Source organism: Pinus tabuliformis, chromosome 9 (assembly GCF_031772625.1).
Source record: "Pinus tabuliformis cultivar Carrire ecotype Pingquan chromosome 9, CPIR1, whole genome shotgun sequence".
NCBI classification, from domain to species: Eukaryota; Viridiplantae; Streptophyta; class Pinopsida; order Pinales; family Pinaceae; genus Pinus; species Pinus tabuliformis.
Window position 1 is genome coordinate 531,265,556 of NC_142307.1, and position 27,460 is coordinate 531,293,015.

The 27,460-nt window shown below is 37.1% G+C and overlaps 1 protein-coding gene across 1 annotated transcript; it reads left to right on the forward strand.

Moving 5' to 3' along the window:
- The first annotated feature begins 14,255 nt into the window (after positions 1–14,255).
- On the forward strand, positions 14,256–16,250 carry LOC149149567 (disease resistance protein RFL1-like). The gene has a single exon (XM_089442513.1). The coding sequence runs from the start codon at positions 14,256–14,258 to the stop codon at positions 16,248–16,250; it is 1,995 nt and encodes a 664-aa protein (XP_089298639.1).
- Positions 16,251–27,460: the final 11,210 nt, after the last annotated feature.

A 27,460-nucleotide genomic window follows, 5' to 3' on the forward strand; every position in this document is an offset into this window, starting at 1 on the left:
AAATCTACAGGAAAACTTGTAAAGGTGGTGTGCTGGAAATGCAGAAAGGAAGGGCACTACAAAAGGGACTGTAAATCTAAAGCTCCTGATAAAGGAAAGGGATCTAATGATGCTCCTTCTGCAGAGGCGAAAGCCACCTCAAATGAAGGTGGGGATGTGTACTTGGCTTCTTCAAGTACACATGTAGATCATGAGGCATGGTTGATTGACTCAAGTGCATCTTTTCATTTCACTCTCCATAGAGAGTGGTTCTGCGAGTATGAGAAATACGATGGTGGTCATGTCTTCTTGGGGGATGACAGGAAGGCTAGAATCGTTGGTCACGGAAAAGTAAAGTTGAAGTTGCAAGGTGGAAGGGTTAGAACACTTCCGGGTGTTCTCCATATTCCTGCATTAGCCAGAAATCTGATTTCTGTAAGCAAGCTGGATGATGTAGGTGTAAAAACAGTGTTCGAGAAGAATACCTGTAAGATGGTTCGGGGAGCACTGGTATTGATGCGGGGAGTTCAGATTGGAACTCTGTACAAGATGCAAGGTAGCACTGTTGTTGATGGGTGCAACAGTTCTGTGGTTCCTGAAAGTGGAGCAGAAAATCTGGTGGTCTCTGGAGAGAAGACCATGCTGTGGCATCAAAGGCTTGGACATATTGGAGAGAAGGGCCTTCGAATACTTCATGATAAAGTGGTAGAAGGTATGAGTAATAGCTCTCTGGATTTTGATTTCTGTGAAAATTGTGTATATGAGAAGCATAATCGAGTGAGTTTCCCCTCTGGTGGTAAGAGGGAAAAACAAATATTAGAGCTTGTGCACAATGATGTGTTTGGACCTGTGAAGGTTCCATCACTAGGTAAGTCTATGTACTATGTATCCTTTATAGATGACTTCTTAAGGAATACATGGATATATTTCCTTAAAAAGAATCTGAAGCCTTTGACAGGTTTAAAGAATTTAAGGCTCTGGTGGAAAACCAAACAGAGAAGAAGATAAAGGTGTTGAGGACAGATAACGGTGGAGAGTTTTGCAGTAAGGAATTTGAAGAATTCTGTAAGAAGTCTGGTATAGCACGGTAGAAGACTACTCCATATACACCTCAACAAATGGAGTTGCAGAAAGAATGAACAAGACGTTGATGGATAGGGCAAAAAGCATGCTCAGTGGTGCTAGGTTAGGACAGGAATTTTGTGCAGAGGCAGTGGAGACAGCATGTTACCTGGTCAATAGATCACCTTCATCAGCGTTGGAGGATAAGACTCCACAAGAGGTATGGATTGGTAAGAAACCCTCTCTTTCACATCTGAGGGTATTTGGATGTATGTATATGTACATGTTCCAAAGGAGAAATGAACCAAGTTGGATAGTAAATCTGAGAAGTGCATCTTTATTGGGTATAAGGATGGTTTAAAGGGTTATAAGCTTTGGAACCCAGTAACAAGGAAGGTTGTGTATAGCCAAGATGTGGTGTTCAGAGAGGTGAAAGATGTTAGTAAACATGAAGTCCAACCAAAGGAACCTGAGAAGATAGAGTTTGATCTAAAGGAGGAAGAATCAGACTCTACAGTAGAGGAGGAATCAGAAGATGAAAAGCCACAAACTCCGGGTGTGAGAAGATCAGTTCGAGAAATAAGGCAGCCAGAAAGATATAGTACATCTGCTTTCTGTTCAAATTTTTCTTTATCTACTACTGATGATGATCCCAGAACTGTGAAGGAAGCAGTAGATTCAAAGGATGGAAAACTCTCGAAAGAGGCCGTGGTTGATGAAATGGCATCTTTGCACAAAAATGAGGCTTGGGATCTGGTGGAGTTGTCGACTGGACGGAAACCCATTGGCAACAAATGGGTGTTCAAAAAGAAAACAAATGCAGAAGGAAAGGTGGAGAAATACAAAGCTTAGTTGGTAGCAAAAGGTTATTCCTAGGTGCCGGGAATTGATTTTAGTGATATTTTTTCTCCTTTTGCCAAGGTAACTTCTATTAAATTACTTTTATCTGTTGCTGCTGCTTTTGATTTTGAGGTAGAACAGATGGATGTGAAGACAACATTTCTTCATGGGGATCTGGAAGAGGAGATCTACATGAAGCAACCTGAAGGCTTTGTGGTGAAGGGTAAGAAAGAACTGGTATGCAAGTTAAAGAAGTCTCTGTATGGGTTAAAACAGTCACCAAGGATGTGTTATCTGAAATTTGATACATTTATACGAGGACTTGGCTTCACCAGAAGCAAAGCAGATCATTGTGTGTATTTTAAATTAATTGGTGACCGTGTTATTTATCTGGTCTTGTATGTGGATGATATGTTGCTGGTTGGAAATGACAAAGAAATTATCCAAGATTTGAAGACCCATTTGTCCTCCAAATTTGACATGAAAGATTTTGGTGCTGCAAACTATATTTTGGGCATGGAAATTAAAAGAGATTGGACAAAGAGAAAGCTCTGGTTAAACCAGAGGAAGTATTTCGAGACAATATTGCAAAGGTTTAATATGTAGGATAGTAAACCGGTGAAGGTTTCTATTCTTGTAGGTGTAAAGTTATTTGTTGAACAGTGTCCCGAGACACAAGAAGAGGAAGAGGACATGTCTCGTGTTCCATATGCAAGTGTAGTCGGTAGCCTGATATATGTGATGGTCTGTACTAAACCAGACATTGCACATGCAGTGGGAGTATTGAACAGGTTTATGTCAAAACCAGGGAAGGAGCACTGGACATCAATGAAGCAGGTTTTCAGGTATTTGTGTGGCACCAGTGATTAATGTAGGTGCTACCAAAGAAGACCAGGATTGGACAAAGTGTTGGATATTCGTGGCTTTGTTGATGCAGACTGGGCTGGAGATCTGGATCAGAGAAGATCTACAAGTGGGTATGTGTTTAACCTATTTGGAGGTGCAGTCAGTTGAATGAGTAAGAAACAAGTTGTAGTGGCACTATCAACTACAGATGCAGAATACATGGCAGCCACTCATGCAAGAAAGGAAGCAGTTTGGTTGCAGAGATTGTGTTCAAGTATGGGGTTAGTACAGGGAGCTATAAGGATAGACTGTGACAGCCAAAGTGCAATTTTCTTGACAAAGAACCCTGCATATCATTAAAAAACAAAGCACATTGATGTTCAATATCACTTTGTAAGGGATATGATAGAAGACAAAAAGGTGTTGCTGGTAAAGGTGGACACTTTGAAGAATACTGCAGATGCATTGACAAAATCTATGAGCTCTGAAAAGTTCTCTTGGTGTAGAGAAACAATGGGCGTTGCAGGGTTGGATAAATGACTAAGATCTCTTTTGGCCCCCTGTGGAAAGAAAACAACAAGTGGGATAATGTTGGGTTGTGTTATATCATTTCTACGACTATCCCACGTAGTTAATCGGGGGGTGTTGTGCCAATTGCGTAGTGAGGGGAGTCACAGGGGGTTTGAGGGGTACAGGTATCCCCACTCTATGGGGTCCAGGGCAGCGCCCCGAAAAATTTTGGTTTTGGACCTTATGTTAGGTTGGGCAGACTTACCTACAATTTTATGCATGTTTTCTCACATGGTTTTGAACACGATAGTTTTCGGTCCATGGTTTTGGATGCTTCAGCATGTATAAATATGTATTGTAATATTGAAAGGAATATAATGAAAAATCAAGCTGGTAGTTCCGGTTTTGGGATCGAGGGGAAAATATCTGTGTAGATGTGTTTTATGTGTTATGCTCTCGCATTGTTTATTTTCTGTGTTTTAGAATTCGTATGCAGGTAATTTTTGTACGGGGTTAAAACCTACTAGAATGCTACTTATGATGTATGGAAATAAATGAAAATTATAAACCCATTTCCATTACGAAAATATATTTATATTTTCAATTATATAAGTCCAAATACTTTTGAAGATCATTGAATGAATAGAACAGACATATGTTTACCATTTTTTAATGGAATTTGAGAAATTTTTTGTTTATTTACTAGTTATATTGAAGTTTTAAAGATTTAGAATGGCACTATTTCATTATGGAATTTTTTTTAAGAGTTCATTTAATATATACTTTTCAGTAGAAGTGAAGTTTTTTTTATAACCTTTCATCCTTGAAAGGTTAAATGAATATATGCCCTTCTAAATGAAATTAAGAGCAGGCCTTCTAATTTGATCATTGGGTGTACGCTCTATCTTTTTGATGGGTTGTTACTTCACCTTATAATACTCACCACAAACACTAACATCCTCACCTTACCTTATCATCACTTGACTTCCCGTGAGCCTATGGCACATATATCTCTCGTTGGTTGCCTTACTTCCTTGCTTTACATTCATATTCATACTTCCTTCATATTCATAATATCTTTTTTAATTCAATTTGTTAGCCCCTCTGAACTCACTGTTCGATCAAGCAATGAATATTTTAACGGGAACTGCAAGCAACACCATAAATAGCATTGTTATCGTTCCATTCATCCGACAAATCATCCAATATATTGATGATATTATTAGCTTGGATGAGAATCGTCAGCTTCTAGAAGCTCAGTTAAATCATATGAAGAGCCTCTTGCTTGATATTACCAGTCATTTCAAAGATTAGCAGAAGGCAACCCCAGATTCTCTCGGGAGGTGTTTGGTAAGAATGCAACATTCAATTGGAAATGGGAGATAGTTGATCCATCGCTCACAACGTCCCCAACAGTGTTTTGACTATCTCTTTGGCATGCGGGCGAGGGAAATCAGAGAATGGATGGAATCTTTTAACGAGCTCTTTGTTGATCTTCAAACCGACTTTTCCATGTTTTGCAGCACTCAACAGATTGTCTCAGCAGCACCACAACAGGAAAACCTACTACTTCAAGACAAACCAGACACCGGAGTGGTAGGGTTGGAAAATAATTTCGCCGAGATAAACCTTGAGAGGTGGCTCATTGAAGCTCCCCAAGTCCGGATAATCGGTGTATATGGAATGGGTGGTGTTGGGAAGACAACATTTCTCAAGAAGTTCTACAACACGTACAAGGTGAATCAATTTTTTGATGATGTTATTTGGGTTACGTTTTCTCAATTTTCAATTCTGGAGTTGCAGAGTCGAATCGCTTATATGATCAATTTAGACCTGGCAAACTGCCCTAATGATGTAGATATGCGGAAGATGAAGTTGTCTGCATGTCTGAGAACAAAGAATTTTTTATGGTTTTAGATGACATGTGGAGAATATTGAATCTGGGATAATTAGGTGTAGAATTTAACAATCCCAAAGGCAACAAATTTGTATTCTCTACTCGCAACAGAAATCTGATTCGAGAAATGAGGGTAGAAGAGTCCATCAAAATACAACCCCTGTCCAACGAAGAAGGATGGGAGTTGTTTTGCAAAGTGTGTTTTAAAGATGGCCATGTTCAGGAGGATTTAAAACATGTTGCAAGAGAAGTCGCGAACGAGTGTCAAGGTTTGCCCTTATCAATAAATGTAATAGCCTCAACGATGTTTGGAAACATAGATATAAATGAGTGGAGGCTCGCCTTAAATCAAATGAAAACAGTGGATACGAATTTTCCGATTATTCATCCTTGGATTGATCAAGATTTGTATCAGCAATTGAGATGGAGTTATGATAGCTTGAGACACGATAATTTGAAAAATTGTTTTCTATTTTGTGCCATCTATCCTAAAGATATAGCTTTTCAATCTGACTACTTGGTGCAGAGGTGGATCGCAGAGGGCTTGGTGAAGAACAAAGATGCTGAGTATTTGTTGGACACAGGGTATAGCTATGCAAAGTTACTTCGTGATTGTGGCTTATTGTAATTTTATGGACCCAGTTGGAATAAGATTCACGATGTTATTCGAGACATGGCAATATATATAGGAGAAAATGAGGAAAATTTTGTATTTAAATCAGGTCAAATGCTTCAACATTTCCCCGACATCCCAGAGGATTGCAGAAGAATGTCAATTTGGCACAAGAAAAACCGAAACCACTAGAGAATCAGCAACAACAAACCTGAAAGAGAGGTATGTGAGGCAGAATTCAAATCTCGACTGCTAGACCCTGGTCCTCATAATTGATGATTGCATGGGGAGATAAAGGAATCTTGTAGCCCTTTGCCATTGATATCAAAGGGGGAGAAAAATTGTGGAGAAGTTGTGATGGCAAGAAGGTCATTGGTGTCTCATGCCTTGAGATGTGTTGAAGCAGCTTGAGGTTTGGCCATCACTTGGAGAAAAGGAAGTTGTGATGGAAAGAAGGTCATTTGCGTCTCATGCCATGAGATGTGTTGAAGTAGCTTCAGGTTTGGTCATCACTTGGAGAAAAGGATGGTGTGTTGCCATCAATGCCAAAGAGGGAGATTGTTGGACAGTTGGCATTGTGTGCATGGCCAGTGGCCTTGAGAAGGCATCTGAAAGCATGTTGGCATTGATTTCAACAATCATGATGAGGGGTTGTGTTGGGAAATTGGCTTGCTTAACAGCTAGCATGAGTGTTGGCATTGACGTCAACCAGACAAGCATAGTTGCTTCTTGCAGCAGATGTTGGTAGTGATGGCTCAGGAGGAATCTATTGCTAGCTGCAAGCTCGATGTAGAGAATCATCACATTAGCAGTATTATTGGAGAAGCTATCAAATGATGATCACAGTGATGGCCTAGGATGGAAGTTCATGGGAGCTGTAGGCCTCATGCAAAGGAAACATTGTGGATGTGGTTCCTAGTTGTCTCAAGAGTTCAGAAGAAGGATATTGGTAGTGCGTTTGGAGCCATATTTTTAGGTATCATATGGGCTCAACGTCTAATAAGACTCCTTCCATAGGAAATTGCTCTGGAAGAGATTTCCAACGGTATGCGGAAGTCCAAAAATGGATTTATGGTTCAAAAGTTATGGCTTGCTGAAGTTCAGGGTGATTAAAGCCTTAAGCAGGGAGGAAGATCAAAGATCGGAGGTCTTGCATATCGGAACCCTCGCAAATTGGAGATTGGAGCATCGGAGGAATTGCAAGTCAAAATTTGGAGGTTCTAAGGTGCATCACCCAACGAATGCAATTCGTTGATAAGCGATTAGCGATATCGCATGTTAGAGGACCTGGCATATCGGCAATCGGAGAATTCAAGGTGCGGCGCAACAACTAAGGCATTTTTCGATTAGTGACTTGTGATCCCGCATGTCAGAGGTCCCGGTAGATCGCATATCGGTGTTTGGAGGTTCCAAGGTGCAGAGAAATAGCTAAGGAAATTCGTCGATCAATGAATGCTACTTGAGTTAAAAAAAGAAGGTTGGTACTGTGCGTCCTTTGTTAAATTTTTGAAGAGTCCAAAAAGGAAAATACAAAGGAATTTGGTGAAAAACCAGAGTAGGTGAGGCCTCTTTCTCTCTCCTCTAAGTAGGACACGTGGAGGCATCCGGTTGGGTTCGATAAGGACAGATGGCACTCTGAGACGAACTTCTATGTGGACAAGTGACAAGATCTGATTGGTTCTGATAAGGGACACGTGGATGTTGACATCAGCATGACGTAACGATATGGAGGGAGACGTGGCAGGAAATTTTGGTGGTTTGAGGTGGCCTAATGGGCCATATTCGGGTGACACGTGTCACCACTCAAATAGACGCCACGTGGCAGGTGATGGCGTCACATCGATGATCAACGATCGGAGGTTTGCAATGGTTGGCACATTGGCCACCTTGATGAATCACCGATTAGAGAGCTCTAATTAGAAGGCTAGCACGTGATCACGAAGTCTTAAGGAACCGAAGGCAAGGGCTGAGTAGAGGGGCCTATCGATAATCGATGATTAGCAGTTTGTTGTCACTAGCATATAGGCAATAAGTGGAAATCCCTGATAAGAGGGCTCTGATAATGTTAAGCGCTTGGTTTTGGAATAAACAAAAAACCAATGGCGCAGTGCTTAATAAAAGAAAAAGGCTCCCAGCACAATGCTGAAAGACTTAGTGCCTCAAGTCATGGCACTCGGTCATTTCCCTCGGTCCTCTGAAGAGAAATTCGAAAAGGGGCTAGAAAAAAAAGGGCCAAGGATGATTAGAATTCGTTATTCATATGTTTGTTTGTGAATAAAGTTCCGATAGAGGAAAAGCTCTGATAAAGTGTAATACAAAGGAGAAACTTCCCATAGCACAATGTTAAAGGGCTTAGCGCCTTAAGGCTAAGCTTATTGTCACATCACCTAGTCCTATAAGTGGTTATCAATGAGGGTTGAAAACTAAAGGGGCTTGACATCATCGGAGATTGGAAATTGATAGTTTCTTGGTGTTGCACCACCATATAGGGCTGTGAAGTATTTCCTTCAATAATGCACGGTACAAAGTATTGAAGGACATATGGGTTAGAAGCTACAGGTTTGATTATTGAATAGAGGAACTGGTCATTGAATATGTTTAGTGCACACTTTGTAGATATAAATGAAAAACAATAATTCCATGCAGAGGTACAACTAAGCTTTGTGATCCTTGAACAGAAAGAGAGAGTTGCATATAGAGAGGATTGTGCCTAGGTTGAGTAGGTAGGTGAATTGACATGCAGAAGACGCAACAACAGAATGGAGAGGCCATGCCTAATTACAGTGCACAGTGATGAATTAGAACAGTGTGGAAGCATTGACAAGGTGGAAACATCGACTGTGTGAACAACAGAGGAACAAAACCCATGACCTAGTGTCAGAAAAGTGGGGAAAACTGTATTGTTGCAATAGGGAGCCAAGAACAAAGAGCTCTGAGTAAATGCACTACTATGAGAGGTTAAGCGAGATCCAATTCTGTGTGTAAAGGCTGACAATGCCTTCGCAGAAGAAAATAGACCTTGAGAGTAGCACTCTATGTGTGATGCTAAAGTGCATGTGTTCTCTATGTGTAAAGGTCGATAGTTTCCTATGATGTGAGTAAGGTCGAAAGTGTCTGAGCGTTGTGAGTTAAGGCCGAAAGTTCTTGTGTTGTGTATGTAAGACCTGAAGTGTCTTTGCGAGCACAAGCCCGAGAGTTGAGCCTGTGTAATGTGAAGCAAGGTCGAGAGCAGACAGTGTGCTATCGAGAGCAGAAAGTCCGAGAGTTGAGTGATTGCTAATGTTAAGCAGATCAGAGAGTTGCTAAAGATTGATGTAGAGAGCTGCAAAGTGCAACAGAGTGGGTTGAGATCAAAAGTTGTTATGAGGCAGATTTGCTTCCAAACTACATAGAACAACAAGTTCTTATTTGAATGTGGGCTGGTGCCTGCAATACAAGGAGTTGGTGCTTCCTTTCTTTAGGGGGTGCTTGAGAAGGCTTGGGGGTTGGTGCCTCTTGCAAGTTGGTGCTTGCATAAATCCAAGGAGCTACAAGTTGGTGACATGGTGCTTCTACTATGCTATACAAGTGTCTACAACAAGAGGGAGTTGGTGCTTCCTGCTAGTTGGTGCTAACAAACAATCAAAGGGAGTTGGGGCTTCTTGTGAGTGGGTGCTCACAAAACAGATTGATGTAATAGAGTAGGAGTTGTTATTTACATCAATAACAACAACAAGCTTTGTGGTTTTTTCCCAGAAGAGTTTCCACATGAAAAACTTGTGTCTAATGTGTATGATTCTTATGGTTTGTTTGCTTTTGTGTTGAGTATGTGCTATTGCCACATTATATATTGTTGCTGGTTATATGGATGAATGTCAAGTAAAAAAGGAAAGGTAAATTGGTGGTAAGAAGATAAAATTATTCATAATATTGATTCATCCCGCTCTCAATATTAACATTGTTTCTAACAAATTTAATGTCGTTATATGTTTATCAAAGAATGTCCTCTCAACATGCACATTAGAAGGAGGGATACTCTTGCTCCTTCTGGATCTTGACACATTTTCTCTATTTTTACTCCTACATGGATATCAAGCATCGATAAAACTAATGTTTATAGGTTTTGGAGCACCTATGTGACAACCATTTTTGCTAATCCCACTTGTAAATAAATTTCCATGAATTGTAATTCATGTAAATAATATATGGAAATCTAACAATTTTCTTTGGTTAAATCACATCCTTAATTTTTGTGGCTTTTCCTAAACCATTGCAATTCTAAGGTGGTTCATAATTTGCATGAATTCAAGTGGTTTCAGAAAATTTCAATAAACGATGGTTTTAAGTGGTTTTCAATAATTTACCTAATTTTAAGTGTTTTTTTTAGTTGGTGTTACATCTCAATTTTTAACTACATAGTATTACTTTTAATGCTTATTTTATCTTAGTTCTATTGTTTCATTCTCAATTTGTTTCTGGTTCTCAAATATATTTCCTAATGCATACAATATGGAACAAGTAATATGAGAAGTGAGACAACTTGAATTACCTGTATTTGCATGAATTTCTTGAATTGCATGGTTTTCTTGTTCTCTCAATGTTTGTCAAATTTTTCTCATTCTTTCTCTAGATTTTTCTCACATTTCCTCTATGCATGGCAATTTCTTTCCTTTTCGAGATCCAAATCTCCAATTTCCCATGTTTAATATGAGTTCTTGTGTAATTTTCATGTTCTAATATTTTTCTATGAATGAATGTTTGTTGTTGTTTTTTCATGCTTTTGAATTTGGACTGTATCTTTTTTGGGGTTGACGAGAAGCTCGATCAAGCTCCTAGTCCATAGCATTTAGTTTTTAAATGGCTCGATCAAGACGTTGGTTAACCACATTCACGACTAAATCAAAGGTTTCTTTAACGCTTGATCAAGATATTTGAATATAGAACCCAAGTGCTTAATCTAGTGTTTTAAGCACTCAATCGAACTACTTATGTCCTAAAAATCATAGTTTTAGCACCCCTTCTGCAAATTTCTCTGCAACTCCATTTTGTACCCTAGTGGATTTAGGGGATAATTTGTCCGTAAATGGTAGAGTTGACCATGTTGGGTTCATGATATAATCCTCTAACCAATGGCATATGAGTTTGACACTTTCAAACTCATATGATATTTTTCATCTAATTTCTTTTAAACATAATGCTTGAATTTGTTTTGGATAGTTTGAAAGGAGTTGAATAAAGAATCAATAACATAAAATATACACAGGGAAAAAAAATACCACTATCTTCGTTTACAAGTCCTCTTCAAAAGGGTACTCTTGGTTTTTCAATTTATTTAAATAGTTGAAAAAAATCTTATGCGAACACATGTGCCTGCAAAAATACAATTGAAATATTACTTCACCAACTTCTAAAAATAACAAAAAATTAAATTTTTAATATGAAAAACTTAGTTCTCTCTGTGTAGATCATGCTTATATATATATATATTAAAAATTACACATTTGATACTAAATTATGTTATGCCAACACACACATACCTCTTAAGATGTGTGAAAAATTGCAAGGGAAAACATTACATCTGACGGAAAATTTACACATTATACAACACTAAAAATATTTGCAAAAATTATCATTAGGATAACAACATAATTCTCCAAAAATTGTCTTTTTACTTTGAATCAAAATTCACAATGTTTATATGAATTTTGAGGGTTTCAATTCAAGAAAAGAGAAAAAAAATTGAAATTTCAGCCCCACATTTGGCCCAAAAGTGTAAATCGTCTTCATGTAATCACCCATTGATTTTATGATTTAGTTTATACTACTAATGATTTTGTATATCATAATTTAAAAAATGTTAGAACTTTAATGTCCCATTGAAAGGTGGATGCTATTGATTTTATTACAATTATATATATGATTCAAAATCATGTTTGGAAAATGCTCAATTTAAAGTTTAGAACGAAGAGGTGGTTTTGTTACAATGTATTTGAATTTGAGGATTGTTTTTTAAGTTTTGGTTGTAATGGTACAAATTCTTAAAGTTAAAATATCAAATAGGTTATAGTTTTAACTTTCAATAAAAATGTTGGTAAAACCACTCTTTCATTCAGATGTTGATGTTTAAAGTTTTCATAATAATAATACTAATTTTCTATAAGCTATAGTTGAAAATTGTTGAATTTTAATTTTTTAAAAATTAGTCAAAAATAAGTATTATCCATAGCTCCACTTTTTTATTTAAAAATCTTTTTTCATGTTTTTTTTTTCAAAATTATATGGGTTTTCAAAGTTAGAGTTTTCCATTTAAATTATAATTCTAGTTAAGTTGATAACCAAGAAAGATTTATGTGAAAAAAATGCAATAAAACAATTCTATTCTCCAATAAAGAAGTTTGATATGCTTAATCAAACAATTCTATTCTCGAATAAAGAAGTTTGATACCGTTAATCAAACAATTCTATTCTCGAATAAAGAAGTTTGATACCCTTAATCATCATTTGCTTTGTTTTTTTTTTTTAATTATAATTTTATGATGATAGTAAAAAATACGAGGACTAAAATGTTTTTCCCTTAATCTATCATTTGTTTTGTTTTTTTATTATTATTATAATTTTATGATGATAGCAAAAATTCAGAGGAATAAAATGTTTATTTTGTTGTTGTAAAAAGTGGTAGAAATAAAAGAATACATGAAGAATAAAATGCTTTCCTTTTTGGCATAAATTTTAGGTGATCAAAAAGGCAAAAAGAAAAAAAAATGTTTTTTTGGTTGTTATAAAAAATGGTAGAAATAAAAGAATACATGAAGAATAATTTTTTTTTGGGCATAAACTTTAGGTGATCAAAAAGTAGAAAAGAAAAAACAAAAAAATTACAAAGACATTAGACAACTATTCTCTCCAAATCTATAACATTATGTAAAGTGTATAATTCTCTATGTAAATTTTCCTTATGGTTTGAGTTAAACAAATTAAACTAAATATCTTTAAGAATGAGTTAAAATTAAAAAGAAAAAACAAGTTATATTTAAATTATATAAATAAATTAATATCTTACTGTTATTAAATATTAATTAATTTTTAAAATGTTTAAAATAATTTTAATTTTAAATTATAACACTATTAATAATTATTTTTTAAATTTATTTAATTTTGTTTTAATTTTTATATTATTATTTTTGCAGGTAAACTATATATAAATAATATATTTTAATTATATATAAATAATATATATTTGGTATAAATATTTCACAATTATTTTAGATTGTGCTAGATACTTCATAAAATTAGAAGTAGTTATGCATTATAATCATTCAAATTTGGTGTGTATTAAGTTACAAAAATGTATTTATAAAAATAGTTTAAGTATTTTTTGTTTTTATTTTTTTATAAGTAAAATAATAATTTTTAGTTATTTAAAATGTATTTTTGAATACATAAATAAAATTAATATTTTAGATATTTATGTCTTTCTGTAATTTCAACTCATTTTTATTAATTTTTGAATAAAATCAATAGAAAATTTTGATATGTATCTAAAAAAAATATTGCTTTGTTTTCTATAAAAATATTGCTTTGTAAAAAAACAAATAACTTTTATGAAAACTTTTTTGAGTCAAAATTTTGAAAAATAAATAAATAAATAAATATAATTATTACTTAAAAGAACATTAACGCTGCTCATTTTCTGAATATTGTACACTGTCGAATATAACCAGATCCGACCCTACAGGGTTAAATGTAAGCAGATCTGAAAAATCAGCACAATTTGTTGTTCTACCAAACTTTTTTATACCGAAAATGTTGGTCATAAATATCTAAAAAGATTATGCCCACAAGTACATTTTATGAAACATTATCACCGTCCAATGTGACAAAATCTGAAAAATCAGCCCAATTTGAGTATTTGACCGGCAGTTATAAATTTAATCCGTCCAACGTCAGAGCCATAAAATTGACCTATCGACTTTCGCCGAACGGAGAGAAAAAACAAACCCTCGAACACCTGTGTGTCTTTCCGTGATAAGGCTAACAAGTGACGGCAGCGGCTAACCAGCTTGTCATAGGGTATTAAATGTCTGGGGAGATGTAAGCTGGATAGCTCCATAACACTCCAATTCTTATTTTGTATTTAATGTCCAGTCTCTTTATTCGGGTTATCCATCTACATCTCCCCAGAAATTTAATGCCCTATGACAAATTGGTTAGCCACTTCCCAACAAGTCACAACATCAACTACTTATTGCGCCCAAACAACAGACACGAACCTCATACTCACCACAAACATGAACATCCATTCACCTTATCTTATCGTCATTTGACTTTCCGTGAGGCTACAGGCACATGTTTCTCCCTGGTGTAGCCTTCCCTGCTTTATGTACATACTTTGGTCCCTTCGGCTGTTTTTATATTCAATGTTTGGGTTGTTTTTATATTCATAGTTTGGCTACTCTGCTCCCTTCATATTCATAATCTCTGCTTTACTCCGATTTGTTAGCCCCTCTGAACTCACTGATCCAGCCAGCAATGGATATTGTAACGGGAACCGCAGGCAACACCATAAGCAGCGTTCTTATCGTTCCATTCATCCAACAAATCATCCAACAGATTGATGATCTTATTAGCTTGGATGAGAATCGTCAGCTTCTGGAAGCTCAGCTAAATCGTATGAAGAGCCTCTTACTTGATATTACCAGTCGTTTCCAAGATCAGCAGAAGGCGGTCCCGGATTCTCTGAGGAGGTGTTTGGTAAGGATGCAACATTCAGTTGGAAAGGGCATACAGTTGATCCATCGCTCACAACGTTCGCAGCAGTGTTTTGACTGTCTCTTCTGTAAGCGGGCGAGGGAAATCAAAGAGTGGAAGGACTCTTTTAATGAGCTCTTTGTCGAGCTTGAAACCGATTTTTCCTTGTTTTGCAGTGCTCAACAGATTGTGTCTGCGGCACCACAACAGGCAGACGTACTACTTCAAGACGAACCAGACACCGGATTGGTAGGGTTGGAAAACAAATTCGCCGAGATAAACCTTGAGAGGTGGCTCACTGAAGCTCCCCAAGTCCGGATAATCGGTGTATATGGAATGGGTGGTGTTGGGAAGACAACATTGCTCAAGAAGGTCTACAACACGTACAAGGTGAGACAATTTTTTGATGATGTTATTTGGGTTACGGTTTCTCAATTTTCAATCCTAGAGTTGCAGAGTCGAATTGCTTATACAATTAATTTAGACCTGTCAAACTGTCCCACTGATGTTGATATGCGGAAGATGAAGCTGTGTGCATATATGAGAACAAAGAATTTTTTTATGGTTTTAGATGACATGTGGAGAACACTGAATCTGAGAGAATTAGGTGTAGAATTTAGCAATCCCAGAGGCAGCAAAATTGTATTTTCCACTCGCAACAGAAATCTGATTCAAGAAATGAGGGCAGAAGAGTCCATCAAAATACAACCCCTGTCCAAAGAGGAAGGTTGGGAATTGTTTTGCAAAGTGTGCTTTAAAGAGGGCCATGTTCAGGAGGATTTAAAACATGTTGCAAGAGAAGTCGCGGACGAGTGTCAAGGTTTGCCCTTAGCTATTAATGTAATAGCCTCAACGATGTTTGGCAACATGGATAGAAATGAGTGGAGGCTCGCTTTAAATCACATGAAAACAGTGGAGCCGAATTTTCCAATTATTTATCCTCGGATTGATCAAGATTTGTATCAGCGATTGAAATGGAGTTATGATAGCTTGAGACACGATCATTTGAAAATTTGTTTTCTATTATGTGCCATCTTTCCTGAAGATTTTGCCCTTCAATCCGATTACCTGGTGCAGATGTGGATTGCAGAGGGTCTGGTGAAGAGCAAAGATGCGGAGTATTTATTGGACACCGGGTATAGCTATGTAAAGTTACTTCAGGATCGTGGCTTATTGCAATTTTATGCACCCGGTTGGAATAAGATTCACGATGTTATACACGACATGGCTATTTATATCGGAGAAAATGAGGAAAATTGTGTATTTAGGGCTGGGAAAATGCTTCAAAATTTTCCCCACGTCCCCGACGATTGCAGAAGAATATCAGTTTGCCACAATAATATTACGTCTCTCCCGACACTGAGATGTTCAAACTTGGTGACTCTAATTCTACAAGCAAATGAAAACTTGGAAAAAATTCCAGAAGATTTTTTCTTCAACCTTCCTTCTCTTAGAGTATTAGATTTATGTGAAACAGGGATAAAATCATTGCCAGTATCATTATGGCAACTCACGAAACTGGAGTTTCTCACTTTGGGTGCGACTGAAATTGAGCATTTGCCTGAAGGCATAGGTAATTTATCTCACCTTCAATTTTTGCTTATGGGATATTGCAGAAGACTGAAATCTTTGTCCTCTCGAATAGGGGAGCTTAAAAATCTGAGGTATGTTAGTCTTATCGACTGTGACAACCTACAGCTAATTCCCAAAGAGATTACAATGCTTTCAAATTGTAAAATTGACCCTGACTGGATATTGGAAGGGCTTCTTCAATGAAATGTAGCAATGCCCACAGACTGATTCTCAGTCAATTTTGACATATTTTTTAATGAGATCATACTCTTGTATTTTAAAGAAATACGAAACGTTTTTTTAAATTGTATGTTTTGTGATATAAAATTTAATTTTAATGACATGTTTTTAATTCAATGAACTTCAAAAATATTTTTTTTGGTTAAATATGTTTTATACTATAAAATGATGATTGATATGTTTTTAATTAGGGGTGGGAAGAGATTATTAGAATTTTTAATAAAATAGATGTTTTCCATTTTTAATAATAACATTGTTGTTGGTTCGGCCTGGAGTATGCCGTAAAACTGCTTCTGCTTGGCTAAGAGCTCGTCTTCCTCGGACGTAAGGAAACAGGTTAACGGCCCAAGACCCAGAGGCATCTGGCAGGAGTGAGAGCCTGCTCCCGATTACGGACCACCAGCAGGGTTATGTCAGGTGGCGTGGTTTTCCTATTTAACAGTGATGAGTCATCCCAGCATTCGCGGATAGCAGCCAGAGATGGTTGTTCTCACTGTTGGTTTGACACCTGAGTTGATAGGTTTTACCACCTTCGGAAAAAAAATAACATTGTTGTTGGTATGGTATATGTAAAAAGTTTATACACATTTTACAATATATTAAAAAATTAATGCAACTGCTTTTTAAATCATTAGATTGGTTGGAGGATAATGTTCAGAAAAGGGGTTAAGGTTTCTGTCAGATGATTTTTAGTGGCGGTTTTTTATTCGTGATCTAGTAAGAGCGAAGAGACTAACACACAAGTGGTGGGTTTCTATTGGTGATCTAGTAAGATTTAGGAGACTAACTCACAAAGGGTCACGTGATGTTGTTCAGCACTCCCTATTCCACGTCCTTATGGAGGATGGAAGACATGATACAACATGTTGACTACTCCAAGGACACTCTCTTAGAGGGAATGATCTTTACTTCTCCCTGTGTGCACTCTATCCAAAATATTGAACCAAGAGCAGGAGGGCACAAGTATTATATCTAGCCTCTATGGATTTTCCCAAGGGATGCACAATAAAGGCCATGTCAGATGTCGGAAATCACTAGGGTTTCCATAGGATTGCTATCAAGGAGATGTTCACACCCATAAAACTTCTCAAAGTTTTCTATGAAACAAATATGTTGTATTTTGTGTAGACTTGGTCAATAATCCATTTTCAACCTATACTTTTGTACCTCACAAATCAATCGACCCCTTGCAAGGAAGGAACAGTGACAAGCCACTCTCACTAGGTTTTATTGGACGCAGTTTAGGGTTGGAAAAGTTATAGGGGGTGCAAACAAGCCAAATTGAGGAAGCCCAAGATGGAAGAAGAGAAGGGTAATGAAATCAAAGTGGGGTGGCATATTTTTGGTGGTTAGAGAGGCCCTGCAATTTGCATAAATTATAGAGCTTGATCGTCAATCTCTTGTCAGGAAATTTTATGGTACGAGAGTATCCATGGTAAACCTGAATAAAGGGATGCAATTGTGTGGAGTCTCCTCTTAGTATATAGACAAACGATCTATTTTCTAGTGAGAGGATGGATAGGGTTCATATTTCATGCTAGGGAAGATGTGGGGTAGGGATTTTGGTAAGTCATTTGTATTGGGAGATAATTTAATTATGTATTAAACCCTAACATCCCCCTTTTGATGCGAAGGAGGAAATAATGATTAGCTTGCCTATATAGACTGTATTTTTGAACCTTCCTTCAAAATTTCGATTAGACTCTAGCCGGAGAGCCATTAGAGAAGCATCAAGGAACTTTATAGGATTTGAATATAGATACATGTCATGTTTTTTTCTTGTAAGGTTAAATTTTCTATTGATTTATTAAGACAATATAAAATATATAGTCCTAGTTTTCCCTTGTCTAATGTTAGGGAAGCGAGACTAGTGGAAAAGCCATAGGTTTTTCAACATCCATACATGGTGTTCAAAAGAAATATCATAAAGAGATGGTTTTCTAGTCCCGATACCTTTAATATCTAACCAAGTAACAAAAGTATCACGATAAATAGATGATCTATAAACTGCTATGGATATTCCACTAGATAATTCGTCACAATAAATATGATTAATTATACTTAAAATTTTGAAATTTACAGTACGAGGGTTTATTTATCTTTAGGTTTTAGGATATGTAAATTATTGTGTATTGTGTATGCATGCAAATTAAAATTATGCAGAAAATAGAGAACAATGAAATAAAAAATCATAAATTATGATTTGACACAAGATATAATTTGGGAAAATCTTCAAGGAGAAAACCCAACTGGACAGTGATGTCACTTTGCCCTCTTTCTCTGAATGGAAAATGGAAATGAGTACAAAGAAGTAAGGCATGTAGCTTTTGGGCTACTATAGTGCAAAAATCCTCTCAATGTGCTCTCTCCATATCCCTCTCAGCTAGTTTACCCGTCTATGGAACAAATGCACTCGAAAATAGTGGAACCCCTAAGTTTACTTCTAGTGGCTTGATTATAACACAACCCAATAGCATATTAGTGGTTAGGTTTGACTCCTTCAACTCTTAAGCAGAGTTACAATATGGACTCTTCTAGAGTCTTCTTCATTATGATAACGTGGCTAGCCCCGTTTCCTTGAGTAATGGAGGTTGACATGGCATCCTCTTGAATTATGGTGGACAAAACAAGAAGGTCACCTTTTGAGGCATAACTTTCGCATAGATACTCTGATTGGGGTGATTATTATGCCATTAGAAAGGTCTTTGTGTGTAAAATAGGTAAAAAAATTATTGCACTAAAGTGGAAAATATTTACCCCCAAAAAATGTCATTTTATGCCTCAAAATGTTGCATGAAGGTTTTCGACCCTAATTTGCCAAATTGGGTCCAATCAATAAAAATGATCATGTGAGTTGATTCCTCCACTTTTTCCACTCTAAAAGCATTGAGATGGATGAAAAACAATACCATGATCTAATTTGGATCAACAAAAAACTGAGGTAAAAGCCCAAAGAGATTGTAATAGGTAATGTTGATGGACATGAGGAAGAAGGAACCAACTCTATTGACACTTTACTATTGCTAAGAGAGTTGTGCGGTTTAGGTAGGCGGTCGAGATTGTCTTTGATATGCTTCATGAACTAGTCCAACATGATCATATACAAATGCAACTCATAAAGCATGATGATAATTTTCTCCTTTTCTTTTTTCATGTCTAATAAAACTCCACCCAACAATTTCTTCATATGCCATTATAGATCCACCATACCCCCATGATATTCATGGAACAAAGATAACCTCATTTCCCAATAATATCTCACTCAGCATCAATGAGCTTCGATGTTTGGTGGCATTTGGGAGTGATACAATTTGGCCAAGGATTATATTCTTTGATGATCATGAGATCCCCCTCTTGCTTTGTTGTATGCATCTCAATGATGACATATTTCATGTTGATGCAACATGATAGACCCCAAAAACAGATGACAACGACACCTAAAAGGATGACTAGCAGTGAGAGTGACTAGGTTGCAAAGACTCGAACAAACTATCGTAGAGTAGTTGAAAAGGTGGACCAAAACAAAATTAGAAGAGCTCTAAATACCAAGGAGAAAATATTTAGGAACACTTGCTAGGAAGGGAGGAAAAATTAAGGAAGGAGACATGGGAAAATGGGTAATCCAGAGAATATCATTTGTGCATGTCCATGAACTAAGAGACCGAGAAAGGAAATTATAGAGAAAAATAGAAATAATTATAAAAGATCTTGGAGGAAATTATGTAGAAGCAACCCACTTTGAAGACCAATGCAGTGTTGAAACTCCCAAAAATCATAAAAGATAGATGAAGTCATGGATGCGTGTAACGTTGTATCTAGCATAATTTGCTTAGCAAGACAATTGTAGATGATAGGAAGAGGTGTCATAAACAAATGATAATGTAAACTAGAAATACTTTCACCACCCTATGGAATTAAATCACCTCATGAGGTCGGGGGGGGGAGAGCTTCTTGGCATGTTCCCTCCTTTTATTGCTTGGTGAGATGAATGGCATACTGACCCCCACTTTTCATGTTCTTCCCACCCCATATGGGGAGCATATACAAATATTATTGTTTTTACTTGATAGCACAAATTTTGGTGGATTTAGACCCTTGCATGACCCTCATCAAGGTCTTGTTGAGTCAATATCTCTATTGGTGGGGGAAAAACCTATATCGAAATGTTGGACTACATCAACATCCCCTTCAAGTGCACTTATTACCATAAGGTAAGACGCGTCTTCTCTAATTATGAGTTCATTTTTCTAGAGAAAATTTAATGAAAAGTGGCAAAGGTTCCAAATGAAAGGGTTTTGAACCCTCCTCCCCCACAATAGTCAAATTCCATTTGGGAAGAACCTCATAGTTTGAAGAAGGGAACCATGAAATAAAATCAATTATCATAGAAGTCAAGTTCAGAGAACAAAGGTCAATTTCTTTGGTGGGTTACATATCCATCTTGTTGGTTGAAGAAGTGAAGCTTTGAGAGAAAGCCTATACTTATCTAACAAGATTCAAATATGAACTAGTTATTTCTCCATCATAGTAGTGTAAAAGAGAGGCTCTATGACACAAAGGCTCATCCCTTAAAACTTGGGTAAGTTCATGCATTCTTAATGTGTCCCTCCTATTTGAAATTTGAGTATCACTATTATTAGTGTACATTTATGGTGCAGAGGGTATTATCCTCATACCTTTTCAAGGGTTTTTTTAGTATTCAATCACTAAGAGTGTAGGAAGGGGGTTTCTTCATTGTTGACCTCTTTGTGCACATAGATTCCCTTCATGCATAGTCCATGGAGAACCTTCACTCTCCAAACCTAGTCTCACCCTCTACTTTCTCTAGAAGGGATACTTATCTTCTATGACCTAGGAGTACTCCTTGGGGTCCTAAAGGAACGAGGGGGTTGGGGTTTAGTGAGAATAAGGAGTATAGGCCCGCCAAACTGTCCAAATATTGGCTCTCAAACTCACCCAAGAGAATACTATATGGGAAATTAGTAGGGTAGAAAAAAATCATTTATGGGCTCCTTAGAGTAGGAATTACCCCAAAAGAAATCTCCAGAAGAAGCTTATGCCTTTAAATATGAGGGGCTCAGGGAGAGAGCTAAACTTCTTTCCATGAGAGGTTAGTTGAGATGGAACATCCATGTGTGTTTTTTATTCAAGAAATGATAGGGTCAAGTAATCAGCTCATCATTATAGAGCTAAGAAAAGTTTTCTCGGGTTGGGATTTCCTTGGCTTGGACCATGAGGGATCCTTAGGGGGAACCATTAACAAATTGTAGACATGAATTTTACTTATAAACTACTATGTTGCACCTTTATGGATCTATATTGAAGTTTTCAATAAGGTGTTGAATACATCATTGACATTGCTCGATTATTTGGCCCTTATGAGCGTTGGGGTCTTTGGGATAATATCTTTGCATTAACCTATATCCCATCATAAAATTTTATTATGAGGGTGATTTAAATCAATTCCTTAGTAGGGAGGAAATCTATGGAACAAACACCCATGAAGACCAAACAACTGATTCTTTACTACCAATTTTGGAATTGTAGAATGGGTTGATGTAGAGCCTATACAACTCATCCCCACTTTGCTATAATAATAATGTTGGCTCATATGACACCTCAAAAAGGATCAATCAATTCCAAGATTGACATGTATAAGTAATGAGTTGGGAAGGTACATTTTTTATACCACTTCCTAATTTTTTGGAGTTGGAAAGGGGTGATTGAAAACTGGTAGCCCATTTTAAGTACAATCCATCCTAGTCCAAGGAGGATGAATTTTAAAACTTGATATGTGACAATTGGAAAAAAATTCAGGCTACTTCAGATATGCTAGCTAGTGCTTAGTTTGCCTCATCCCTAAAGTTGATTAAAGAAAAGGTATTTTTTTTGGGGAAAAATAAAGGAGAAAGAACAAATATTAGGAATTAAAGCATATTGAGCAATATTTTGAGGTTTTTCATGTCACTGATAAAGGTGTCTTACTGCCCCCAATTAGACCTCAACAAGTGTTACTCATTTCAGGCTCTCCCAGAAAAATTGTTATTAAATCAAGAAAGGCAATTGTGAGTAAATAGTTGGGATCTATGGATCACTATAGGAGGTCAATTATTTCCTTACTGTCTCAAGCTCAGAAGTGGCGATTACGTTACAGAGAGGAAGTCATGTGTATCTTCTTGATATGATTCTTGATTAAGCAAATTCAGGAAACACCATCGGGCCGAGTCTTATTTCTCCAGTAGTTGATCTTTAGAGAAGGCCGATAACCCATATTCCTGTGCGCGAAAGTTTGTCAGGCTCTATTTTCCAAGGGCGCCGACATGTTTACCCTATAATTCTGAGCAGTAAGTCGAAAGCCATCATATCAGCTGACAGATTAGTGAAAGCCGAGTGGAGGTTGACCACACCCCACAACGCATCTCTCTGGAGGTTGAGCACACGGATCACCAATGCTCATGCAGGGCCATTATCTACAGCCGGAAAGCATCACACGAGTGTTGAAGAGCGCGCAGGTGTTGAGTGGCCAATCGGGCCATATTCGCAGTCATTAAGGGACGCAGAGGATTTTGTGTTTTATCCAAGTTCTTCTGAGCAAAACTTTTTTTAATTGAAGTGTATTGTTTATCACAAATTTTGCTGGAAATTGTTTGTTATTTTTGTGAGTTACCCTAATTTGTAAATTAGGGGTCATGGCTCAGAATGGAAACCCATTGACATGGCTCAGAATGGAAACCCATTGAGAAACACACCAAAATAAAATGGGTTCATGTGATTGGATATTGATTATGTATCATTCGGGTTGTCTCTGCAAATGTTGACTCTGACTCCCGTTTTACAGAGTTATAATACCGCTGAAACCGCGGGAATACAGAGACTTCTTGTTATCATACATCGGTTTCACAGATTTTATAAATATAGGAGGACAAACGGAGATAAAGAGAAGAAAATGCAAGGAGCTCGCTTGAATGGCGATTTCTGTATCTTTGCATATGCATAGGTTTTGAAAGCGAGTTGCTGGGTTAATATGATTTGTTTGAATATATGGAATGGGCTTTAATTTATTTATTTTTCTTTTTTCATATAAACACAAAAAAAAGGAAGGAAAAGAGGAGTTTGAAATTTTTTTTGGGGAGAAAGTTTGTGTCTTACACATTTTCACTGCCTTAGTGTGGCGATGGGACTTTTTCTAGAAAACCCATAAAATTTCTGACAAAATTCTAGATGGAATAGAAGGAATATGGGGTCCTTTTCACAACAATACCACTTTAGACCATAACAAAAGCCTTTCTCAAAAAGAGTCTGTTATTCTGAAGCAAAAACACCTATGGCAAGTGGAGGAAGGATAGGGAAAAGGGGCTAAGCTCTTCACACTTGGATCTCACTTACAACGAATGATGTTAGTCATAGATCTTCATAATTTGGAGGAATTAGACACATCTTTGTCCGGGGTGGGTCAGCCAGAATGGAAGAAACTCAGTTGGGCTCTCAAACCATCAATGCTTGTGTTGATACAACCCAAACTCTGGGAGCATCCTTGTGAAGAATTTAGGCTCATAGTTGCATCTTGTCTCAACATGATCATCGCTTTAACATCGACTCTAGCGCCTTATAATAATGATCTCATGAGGGAGATATTACAGTTGATAGTGGAAACCCTTCAAGGGTTAAACAACATGATGCTTCCTACCTTTCGGAATTTTAGAACTCGTGGCAAAGTTTAGAATTAGCACCTTTATGCTGAATTTGGAATGTGATGATTTAATCTTTCAGTTGCTCCAGACCTTTTTCACTGACATTACATCAACTCATCCCGACCGTGTCAAAACAAGCATGCAAAATATTGTGTCCTTGTTCTTAGAAGGAGATGTTGACATTTGCAAGATACTAAGATCCAAATTGTTGACCATTTGGAGAAAGGAACTAGTTGTATCACCAACTGATTATGATCTAGTCGAAAAGTTGGTCATGCAAAACATAAAATTGCTTAGAAGGGTGTTGAATAAGGAGTTGAAGATGATTGATGGAGGAAGCAAAGGAAATAAAACCTATAGCCAGAATGAAATCAGAACAAGAGGGTTATGCTTTATCTGCAAGGAACCATGGGCACCTAACCATTCATGCTCAAGTGATAGGAAGGAGGTAACAAGGAAAAAACAAGAGGAGATTCGTTCAGATCATGGGGATTCATCTATATTTGGGTTTATTGGTTTTTAGGAGAGCACACATGAAGGATCCGAGTAGTCAAGTACACATGGTGAGCAACAACACAATGTTATTCAAAGAGACTTGCAGGACAAGTAGATTTTAATCAACCAGCCTCACAAGCACTTAAAAGTACATTGGAAAAGGAAGGAGGAAATTCTTCCTAACAATGTGGCAGACTATTGTACAATTGAGTCCAGAGATCTCTAGGAGGATATCAATGAAGAGTATGAGAAATCAAGTGTAGATAGCAGTCCACTAGTGCATCCATGTTTGAAAACCAAAGAGGATGAACAATAGATTGTCCCCACAACTGGAGAAGGCTAGGGATAAGACATTAAAGGAGATTTAAGCGAGGAGCATGTAGTAGTAAAATGACATGATGGGCATGATTATGAGGGGCAACATGACAAACATAGTATGCAGGATGAGCCATTTCCAGAGAGTCGGTCAAAGGCTTAAGTTGGAGTTGTAATAGTTGGGCATCCAATATAGACAAATATAGAGACATTCAGAAGGGCACCAAAATTGACAGTAGAAGACTTTCGAGAAAAGATCAAACATTTCAAGACAAATCTTATGATGTTGAAGTAGAGAGTCTAGAGAGTCGAAGACACTACCTTACATGAGAGCAAAAAAATTGAGGAGGTCATAGTGGTATGCGTTGAGTCAGTGACCAAGCTGTCTAGTGCAGAGGAACATCTCAACTCCCTCACAAGGCAGCAAGAGGAGTACAATTCGGAGTTCCATAATAGCCCTCTATAGGAGTACATAGATAGGGCTTGCGACACTACCCACCCACCTTTATACATTAGGGAGAGCAGTGAAGAGTTCACCAAATGGATCGTGTTGGGTGATCGAGTGGAGCAGCTTGAGTTGAGCATCGAGTAGTATCAACATATTAGACTTATTCCATGTGAAAGAATTCATGCATTAGATCCTTCCCACAAGATGGATTAGCGAGAGATTATGAGTTGGAACTCTTTTGATGGGATGATTCCTAGGAGGACACTCTTATCCAAGGGCATATTGCAACTTGGGATCTTAGGCATGGACAGTGATTGAGGGTCAAGATGGTATCATATCTCTCAAGTCCCAGGACTTAGGTGGCAATGGGATCCAGGTGGATATATTGGGGGTGGGATTGGTCAAAGGTTGTTTGGTATCCAGGTACAGGGTCCATTTAGGATAATTTAGCATGGAGGCATGGGATAGCACACTTGTGTGTATGGGATCTTGGTATCAATGAACAGATGCTTTTACTATGGATATAAGTGGATTTCTTGAGGGAAAGCAATATTTGGGCGGAAGGATTTTCCAAATGCTCCCTTCTTTCGATATGGTCAAAATGGACGGAATCTACCCATGGTATTTACCGTGGTATTTGCCCATGATATCTTCCCCTGGTATTTTCCTTCATATTTTGAGGGAGAAAAATAAAATAAGGCTTCTAGACAGTCCATCAAGCCTATAAAAGGGGATAGGAGCTAGGCATTGGGGGCATCCTGAGTTATTTATCTATTTTTTATTTGTTGAGAAATCAGCATGGCTAGTTCTAGTTTGATCCGAGGGACGAAAACCTCATGGGTTTAATTTGTTTGATGGATCCATCCATGGTCCACAAGTGTGCTTCAAAGTTCAATTGGTCAAGTCTATTGATGGGTAGCCTTGCATGCTAGTGGCAAGGGTTTCTATGTTAATCATTTTGGCATGTATTATTTGAAGTTACTAATTAAATAAAGTGTTTGTATTTTCATATCCCTTTGTGTTCTTGTTCTTGTTGAAAGTTTATTTTAATCAAAACACTAAAGTGTGTTAGATCTGTTATATTTTTTAATGTTTGGGATCTTACATTAGTCCTAATTGGGTTTATAAATGCCAAAACCAACTCATAATGCTTCTAATCAGTGAAGGGTTGATACTTTTTCCTTTACTATAATTGTACATGTTACCTCCCAAATTAGTAGATATTGCTAAGGTCCTTATGAGATGCTAAGGTGGCACCACATATGAAAAATTCCCATTGTTACCGCGACACAAGTTCCCACTCTTTAGGTCAACTCCTATAAAGCCAAGGGAAGCTTCCAACACAAGTTAGTAGACCCATGCCTAATAATACCTCTTGTGTTATGGAGTGGAGTTAATTTTAGAGATATTTTTTATCTCAAGATGAAAAATTGCCTACAAAAAATGCATACTAACAAGAAATATCACTCTAATTATAAAAAATAACCATTGAAATAACACAAAATTTTAGTGTTAAGAGCACTCAACAAGATTGGGATGAATACCTTGATGTATACCTTGGTATATGGATGAAGATAAACGATTAGTCTGTTGTTCTATAATTTCATACCTATGAAATTGCCAAAAAACCACATAAACCATCAAGTTAAAAACCCCTCTAGGGCCACCCACGAGCCTATAAATTCTCTTTGGAGGTGGATCTCGGGGTGAAAGAGATAGGGAAATGAATATAAATCAAATAAAACATCCCAACACTAAAAATGAGTAATTTGACAACCCAGCTATAAAGGTTAAGAAAATACAAAGGTATAAATCAACTGATGAGAATAGCGTAGATATGAGCAATAATGTAGATAAAACCATCAGGCCATCTACCAGTTTAAATTTAGACAAAGCCCAGGTCATTAACTTATCAGACATTAGTCTTGATTATGCAACTGAATCCATTTTGAAAAAAGGTCTAAATTTTGCCATAACCCCGAATAAAATTCCTATAGAGGAAGTCATCAGTAATATTGAAGTAGCTATTAAAAACCTAGATATAGCAAAAAGTGAAGAAATCAGACAAGATATTGCAAAAATTCTGAGAACCTCTAAACTGCCTACATCTAACATTTCCAGAGAAGAAAAAAGAGCTCTAAACAACCTCAGAAAAAATAAAAGCATAGTCATCCTAAAAGCTGATAAGGGCAATGCTACTGTAATCATGAATAGAATAGAGTATG

Coding starts and splice junctions, on each gene's coding strand:
- LOC149149567 (XM_089442513.1), top strand. CDS start 14,256: ATGGATATTGTAACGGGAACCGCAGGCAACACCATAAGCAGCGTTCTT.